The 8,132-nt window shown below is 42.5% G+C and overlaps 1 protein-coding gene across 4 annotated transcripts in view; it reads right to left on the bottom strand.

Annotated features, from left to right (window-relative positions):
• LOC109319801 (NACHT, LRR and PYD domains-containing protein 3-like) overlaps nucleotides 1–8,132 on the bottom strand; it is a 34,575-nt gene that overhangs the window by 13,067 nt on the left and 13,376 nt on the right. For 2 of the 4 annotated variants that reach the window (XM_019549584.1, XM_019549581.1), the window contains exons 2-4: nucleotides 3,701–4,238; nucleotides 3,001–3,072; nucleotides 636–2,325 (exon numbers count right to left, since the gene is read on the bottom strand). In XM_019549584.1, coding sequence (XP_019405129.1) covers nucleotides 636–2,325; nucleotides 3,001–3,072; nucleotides 3,701–3,977 — 2,039 coding nt within the window. In that variant the 5' untranslated portion in view covers nucleotides 3,978–4,238. The remainder of the gene's footprint in view (nucleotides 1–635; nucleotides 2,326–3,000; nucleotides 3,073–3,700; nucleotides 4,239–8,132) is intronic. The other 2 variants (XM_019549583.1, XM_019549585.1) reach the window with 2 other exon arrangements.

An 8,132-nucleotide genomic window follows, 5' to 3' on the forward strand; every position in this document is an offset into this window, starting at 1 on the left:
ACAGGGCACCATGATGATTGACTGTATCAAACTTGATATCAAACACAGGAAATATCAGAAAGGGGCATGCTACAGAACGTAGTTTATTAACTGATAATTGGATTTTCCTCATGGAAACAGAATTGCTATGATAGGAGCAGAAAAGGTGGGGGAGTAGGAGGCTGGTGAGGGAACAGGTTGGGAGGGGAGGGACAGCACATTTGGAAAGTCCACAAAAAAAAACCAAAAAAAAGGAAGCAAAGTTAAGGTATGGGAATTGTGCTGTCTGTTGGGGCTTCAGGAGCAAGAAGGGTAGAGTTACAGAGAAATGGTGGAAGGTTGGGTTAGGTCTGAATGAAGGATGGGAACGGGGACAGAGGAGGGGGAAAGGGATAACTAGATAACGGTTTTAAAATTGACTCTAAACATGCCACTGAAGATGTCCATGCTTACTGTTTCTCAAGGAAAACTCACCCCAAGCCATGAGGTTCCTTTCTAATTCACATGTGATCCCAAGTAATGATGACTTTTCAGAGCAAATTTTGCTCTGGGTTTCCCCTTTCCAACACTATGTGGGCTAATTTTGACCTCAGAGATAATCCTCACTTTACACCAAGGTGAGTCACCTTCTTGTCAATCACCTTGCTTGTACTTACTAGATCTGTTTGCATTTCCCCAACAAAGGAAGCAGCTTTATCACATATTTCTCTTTCAGCCCACACTGAACCAATGTGAGTCTATGGAACTCTTTAGCATGCTGCAGGCTGTAAAGAATCACTTGCTGGTCGTCCTGCCCTAGGTTGTTCTCCAGGAAGACCATTTCCTTGACATCTTCCAAGGCATTTCGGACAAACTCCTCATCCTGTATCTCAAACAAACAGTGCAACAGTTCCAGAAGGAAATGACTCTGACCATCCTGTCTCTGGCAAAAAAGAAATGATTTCTTAGTCCACTTCAGCAGCTCCCCCATTGGGATGCCTGTACCAGTGACTGTGTAGTATTTTTTCAGAGGCTTTAATGAACTGCCATTGTTCAGTCCGAAGAGAAAGCGAATGGTTAAGCTCAAATGGCTTTTCTTTTCTATGAAGGCTTCTTTCAAGAGCTTAAAAGCTGCTTCCTTGTTTGAGAAGGTGAACAAGGCAGCAAACAGCTCCTGTATGGTCAAATGGACAAAACTATAGACAGCTTCCACAATAATGTCTCCTTTTAGCAGTTGTGTAAGAAAAGTTGATGTACCTTTGGACACTTCCAAGTTATACTTCTTCAATGTGCTTTCCTCAAACAGCACTTCTTGGTCTTTCATGCCATTGTAAGCCAGCAATCCAAGGTTATGGAAAAGATGTTGGGTATTTGTCTGTGGGCGACCATGGGATTGCAACAGTACAGTCAAAAAATGGGTAAATATTTGGGTGGTGGTGCTCGCCTTCTGAACAAGGTCTTCAACAGAACTCAGACGGAGGCACAAGCTTGTACAGACAATCCAGCAAATAAGGGGAACAAAACACATTGTGAACACCACATCATTGTCTTGGATGTAACTGTAAGCAAGGGCTGCTTTTTCTTCATCTCTGAAGAATTTTTTGAAGTATTCCTCTCTGTCTTCTTCCAAGAAGCCCATAATCTCTGCCCAGAGGTCAGCTTTCAGATGGGTCTCCAGCATTTCTAAAGCTGACGGTCTTGTTGTGACAAGCACACATACTTCCGAAAGGCTTCTCCAGCTGAGGAGGCTTTCTACCACAGCTGCCGCTGTTGATTGAGGTGTATCCAGATCACAGGATAAACTTTTATTTTCATTATCTTTGGGAGACCTGAGTTCATCAAAGCCATCAATAATGAACAGGACTTTATCTGGGCAAGACAAAATTTCCTTTATCTCTGGTTTTGGAGATTTCCAGTTTTGTAAAATTAATTCAGCAAGGCTCAGTGTTTCTGTTCTTTGATTTAGCTCCCTACAGCTCCAGTGAAAAATATAATCAAATTTCTCTTGGTAAAGTTTTCCACATGCCCAGTCGTACATAATTTTGCAAACTGTGGAGGTCTTGCCAATCCCTGCAACTCCTTGCAAGATCACTTTTTTGGTACTTGTGCCGTCTGCTAATGTGTCAAAAAGGTGTTCCACGGTAATGTGAGAGTCCTCATCATTTCTTGGCTTCTTCATGATCTCAGTGTGTCTCCTGCCTCTGGACAGCAGCTCGTGTTCTTTATCTTGTGTCTCATGGTGTTTTTTTACTATAAAGAGCCTTGTGTAGCGGTCTTCCAAAGACACCCACTCTCCTGGTTTAGAGTTATAATCCTTTAGTCTTCTAAATTGTTCCTTAATGGAAGCTATATAGTTTCCCCTGTGGTCTGGAAAAGAGAACAAAAGTTCATCAACTTTCTAATCTATTTTATGAATCCTTAAATGTGCCAATTTAACTTGGGCAACCAGTGTTTTAGAAAACATTTTAAACCAGTCAAGCGCTAGCTTGGATGTGAATCCAAGTTCCCACACAATTCAGAGGTCTTCCCAAATTAGATTCTGGTTTCTACCTAGACAAAGTATACTGTGGAAATATCTACCACATCTAAATCCACTAGAGCTCTCTTAGAGGAGAGTTAATTGTTCCCACTGAACCTCTTCACTAAAAGGTAAAGTTTCACTCTAGGCAGAATTATGCCCCGGACATTTCAGTGGATGTGGGACTTTCGTTCTACTTTATTGTGAAGGAACTTGCTCTGTATTTTATGTTACGGTTACTCATTAAAACAAAAATATGTTTTTAAAATACCAGTTCTCACTCACATGGGGCACATCTACCTGAGATGCTATGTCACTGTAGTGACGAGTTACAGGAACATAGTGTCTAAAAATAGCTATGTGCCACCAGGACTGTGCAGTATCAGTGGGTACAGTGCAGTCATTTGGTACTTGCTAAAGCAAATGACTGAACAGTACCAAATGCACAGTCCCAGGGATGTATAGACATGCCCATACGGTTTTAAATATGAAAAAATACATATGACAACAGGGCAGTGACTTACCAATGTTTGGGACCTTTGCAGACATGACTCTGGTGTTCCACACTGCATCGTTCCTTGGTTCCTGGAGAATGTCTGTTTGATATGACAGGACAAGATAGATATCATTTCTAGGGTGTCTCTAGAGAGACATGCAGAGCTCAGGCTCATATTTTCAGCTGTGTTCAAAGTATGCTCAGTACAATTCAGCAGGACAGGTTTCAAGGTGGGCTTCAGGAATTACTTGTATGCTCAGAAGCCCTAAACATCCCTATTTATTGGCAGCCAAAAGGGAGCTACTCTATATGGTAAGTGGGTTCAAATGCCACCCTCCATCACTGTGAACAGTGAGCATTGAGTGAGGTAACTAAAATCCATCATGTATGCTGCATTCTCTCTGTCATCCTCTCTCTAAGAGGAAAATCATGAGCCCAATGGAATTATATCATTTTATTTTATTTATGATTTTGTTTCTTGGGGATTTGTTTGTTTCTGATTTATTACCCACACTGCTGTGTGCTTATATGGGAGAAGGCAACATTCTGTCATGGAAAGGGCTGACTTGTACTAGAGTGATCTCCCATGGTTTTAAGGTACTTCGCACCTGCACAGTACACACTGTAACACAGAATCTAGCCCAGGCTATCTCTCTCTCTCTCTCTCTCTCTCTCTCTCTCTGCCTTCACAGGAAATAATACTGGAGACAGATATTATCAACACCCACCTTCAGCTGATGCTTTTCTTAACCAGTCAGCAAGCATCTTATTATTGATATCATCCAGCACATTTATCGCCACCTCCACAGCGTACTCCTCTTGGTAGTATTCAATCAGCAGAATGACCAACTGTACTACATCAGCTTTCTCCAGACGTCCCTTGGGGATGTTTTTATAACCTTTCCTCAAGTCCATATGATTGAGTTTAAATTTAAATTTCTTTATCTCTTCTTCCAACAGCTCCTCCAAGACATGCAGCAGGAGGTCGTGCTTTGTTTTCCCCATTGCACCTAATGCAAGTCAGTAGCCTTCAAGAATATAAAGGATTAAACAAAAACCAAAAAACAACCTGTAGAATGCCGTCCTGGAAAACTGAGGAAGGTTAGAAGCATCCTGATGAGTCACGTTCAAAGCAAGCAGGCATGGACCGGCACAGATGAACTGACCATTTGGGGAGTTCCTCGGATGAATTATAGCTTCACAGCTCTGTTGACTTCACTGGAGCTATGACAGTTTACATTAAGCTGGAGGTCTGGTCCTTCAGTGCTAGGAGAAGTATTTAAATGTGAGTAACTCAGCAACATAAAATGCTTTCATCAAAAAAGTATCTGAAAGCAAGAACAAACTGTGCTGAGATGCATAGCCTGTTCGGTAAATAGTCTGTTACTCTGCTTGCCTCCCTGCCTGCTACACAATTAATACCCCTATTTAAAACTGAATATTGATTCCAGTCAGACAGACATAGAGGTCATTTAAGTGAACAGGTTGGTGAGGGAATCTCAACTAGAGAAGAGGGTAATTAAGGACCATGGAAGAAATGAGGCAAGGGGACCATGTCCACAGAGTGGAGGCATGTCCACCATACTATTTGTTTGCAGTGTAGTATCCTGGCTTGTGCAACTTCTCTGCTCTTCCCACCCCCATCCCCAAATGGAAACCCTTTTTAGCTTTTCAATTAATTTCATAAGTGAACTATGGCATCCACAAATTCCTGCTGCTTATGTGTCTCAGTAAAAGGTACAAAGAATCACAGTGTTTATGTCTAATTATTTTTTACCCAATTCTGCAAACCCATCAAAGCACTTCTGAGCTGCATGCAATGAGACCCTCCAGAGAGGTTGCCTTTTACATATGATATCTTTCCCTATGGGTAATTTATTTACAGAGTGGTCAATGCAGTAGCAAGCATCTAAAGTATCACCTAAGGGATAGGGGTGTGTGAAGTGGGCTTTATTTAATACTGATTCGGATTTAGCCTGAAGCAGGGACAGTAATTCGATTCATTGATTCAGATCACTGTCCCTGATTTGATTTGGCAGAATCCAAATCTGAAGATTCGATGCTGAGTTAGAGAATCAGTGATTCAGACATAGACACAGCTTTAAATATTTTTTCTACATACCTCAAGGTACCAGCGCTGCTTGTGAATGCTGTAATGGTGGGGTGGATGGAGCATCCCACAGGTGCATGAGGGGGCCCTCCACGTGCTCAGCAGGAAACCCAGAAGTGGACTGGACATACTCCGGGGTCTGTTGGGGAGCATACTGGGGGCCCCCCCTCACCCCTCCAGCTTGGTGATCAGCCACAGGGAGACCCCCGGTGCCCCCCCCAGACCCAGAAGGCACTAGTTGCCAAGCCAGGGGGGCACAGGGGTACCCCTTTGCACATTTCCTGGTGGACCCAGAAGTGGACTGGAAGTGCTTCTGGCCCACTTCTAGGTCTGTTGCCGAGTGCACTAGGGAGCCCCCCACACTCCTGTGGCATGCTCCATGCCCCCAGCGTAGTAATATTCACGAGCCACCTGGTACCTAGAGGTAAGTAGAAAAAACATTTATAGCCATGTCTATGTCCAAATCGCCAAATCTTTCCAAATCTCTCCAAATTGATTCAGAGGGTCCTGATTCAATTCAGTGAAATTAAAAGGTCCTCTGATTCAGTTTGGGTTCAGAGATTCAGCCACTGAATCGAATCAGGGACTGAAGCTTTACACAGTCCTACTAAGGGTCAAACAGATCAGTCACCCGTGAGATGGGTCTCTAAAGGAGTAAATAGAAGACAATGGGAAACTTGAACACTTTGAAGTGTGTAACAACTAACTGGCAGGTTCAGTGGCTTTTCTGCTGTTCCTATGAAACCTTGTAGTGCTCTCAGTTAGTTGCTCTCTTGGACTGCAGAGCTGAAAGCCAGAAAACACAATACATGGGAAAATATGAACAGCTTTGAGGCTCAGCCATGTCATTCACCATACAATGCAAAGAAACAGGAAGCCTAGGAACACCACAAAAGAAAGGGAGCAAAATCATGACCCAGCCAGGAGGCTGTTAGATCTGCTGTGCTCCAGCCTAGAAGGTGAGGGGGCAGAAGTCCAGCCCAACAAAGACTGCTCCATAGGCCAAACTAATTCATTAAACCAGGTTTAGCTGGTTGTTATTTTATTTACCCTTCAGTCATGTCTCCTTTTGGCAGTGTGATCTCATTGTTAGAGCATGTACCTGAGAATCAGGACTACTGGATTTACAGTTAAGACTCTGTTACTACCTCACACCTGTAAGCTGGGAACATCTGCTACACTCTATGTAAAATGGGGATACTCATACTTACCTTCCTGTGTAGAGAGCTTTGAGATCTTTGGATGCAAAGCTTCTATATAAGTGCTATGAATTATTATTATTTATAGCAGCAGTGTCTGTCAAACCTGGCACTATAGGATATATCAAGCTCAGTAGGGACAGAGGCCGGTACCAACTCTTACAATCTTTTAAAGTGATTCTTCTTTAGGTTGTATACCTCTAAATCACAAGATGCTTCAGTCTGTCTGAGGACTCAGATGAGGCTCAGATATCTACAAGAAATTATAGCATTTATGCTGTGTACATTAAGTCACCCCCTTAAAAATCGAAGTACAATAAAAAAAATCTACAGCTGCAACAGGCCAGTACACACACTCAGAAGAGAAGGTCTGGGTACATCTAAGAAACAGGCCCATGGTCAACACCAAATAGTGGGATTCTGGGGTGCCCGGTAGGTAGCCAGCAACCTCGCCCAGCCCTTCTAGTGACTGCCGCAGGTTCCTTGAGAAGAGGAAGGTTCCTTGTTCAGAGGATGAGCCTTGCAAGCATATAATTAACTATATACAGGATTTAATTATATACAATATAAATGACAAATAACTAAGCAGGTTTAACTCATAAAGGCTATTAAAGAGAACATACAGTACACACCCAGAACCCTGGTAATAATGACAGTCACAACGTATAACTTTTTCTTTGAACACCTCTAACTCAAAAGGAGAATAATAATCACAGAGAGATAACAAGGCACCGACATATTTAGCCAATTGAGTTACAGACTTACAGGCTTGCCCATTAGATTTACACATCTAATCAATAACTTTTATACACAAGGATGAACATGATGGCTGTCTGCACACTTAGCAGCCTGGGGCAATGCCTTGAGAGGACTGGTGATTTCTGTGTTGGAAACACATAGAAAAGGGGGAGACAGTCTCCTTTCACTCATACTGTTATGATATAGTGGTAACTCTACTGAAGTCAATGGGCAACACCATGTAAAACAGGGGTGGGCAAAATGCAGCCCACCAGGCCATTCTATCCAGCCCGTGGGGCCCCTAAAAAATTTAGAAAATGAATATTTACCTGCCCCTGGCTTCCTCTCATGCAGCCCTCAATGGCTTGCCAAAACTCAGTAAGTGGCCCTCCACCCAAAATAACTGCCCACCCCGATGTAAAACCAGTGCAAGCACAGGGAACTTCAGGCCTACAGTGTTCCAAAGATTAAGAAAAAGGGATAGTTCACTGACTTTCTGACCATTTCTAACAAAAAGAATTTAAAAAATTTTTAATTTTACAGTTCGCAGATAGGATCATATGGTTCTCTCTTCTAGGTTTTATATAAGGATCTCACTAAAAACAGGTCTTGTATATGCTGAAAAGAGATCTTAATTCAGAGGAAATGAAAGGGTAGAAGTCTTAGAGACAGCTATTTTGCTTCCCATGGCTTGTTTTTCAGCAGTTGAGCTCTTTCCTAGTACTGACCTCTGGAAAAGCATGCAGAATATGTGAGATCATAAGCAGTACAAGTACTAGTGCATGTAGAAGAAGTTGTCAGCTGCCTTCCATTATAGAACTGTTTCAGTTGCTTGTTCCTTTGTCAAAAGTTAACCATTTGGGTTGAAGATTTCTATGCTGGTGTCTGCTTCAAGCTGTTTTGGGTTTGGAAATTTCAGCAATTCAGTATTGGTAAGAATGAGATTAGGGGAATCCATAATGTTGCTATAATGTTAACCATAATGTTCTGCCCATATCATAGAATCATAGAAAATGAGGGTTGGAAGGGACCTCAGGAGATCATCTAGTCCAACCTCCTGCTCAAAGCAGGACCATCCCCAACTAGATCAACCCAGCCAAAGCCAGGTCTCCA

Source organism: Crocodylus porosus, unplaced genomic scaffold (assembly GCF_001723895.1).
Source record: "Crocodylus porosus isolate Cpor-Errol unplaced genomic scaffold, CroPor_comp1, whole genome shotgun sequence".
NCBI lineage: Eukaryota > Metazoa > Chordata > Crocodylia > Crocodylidae > Crocodylus > Crocodylus porosus.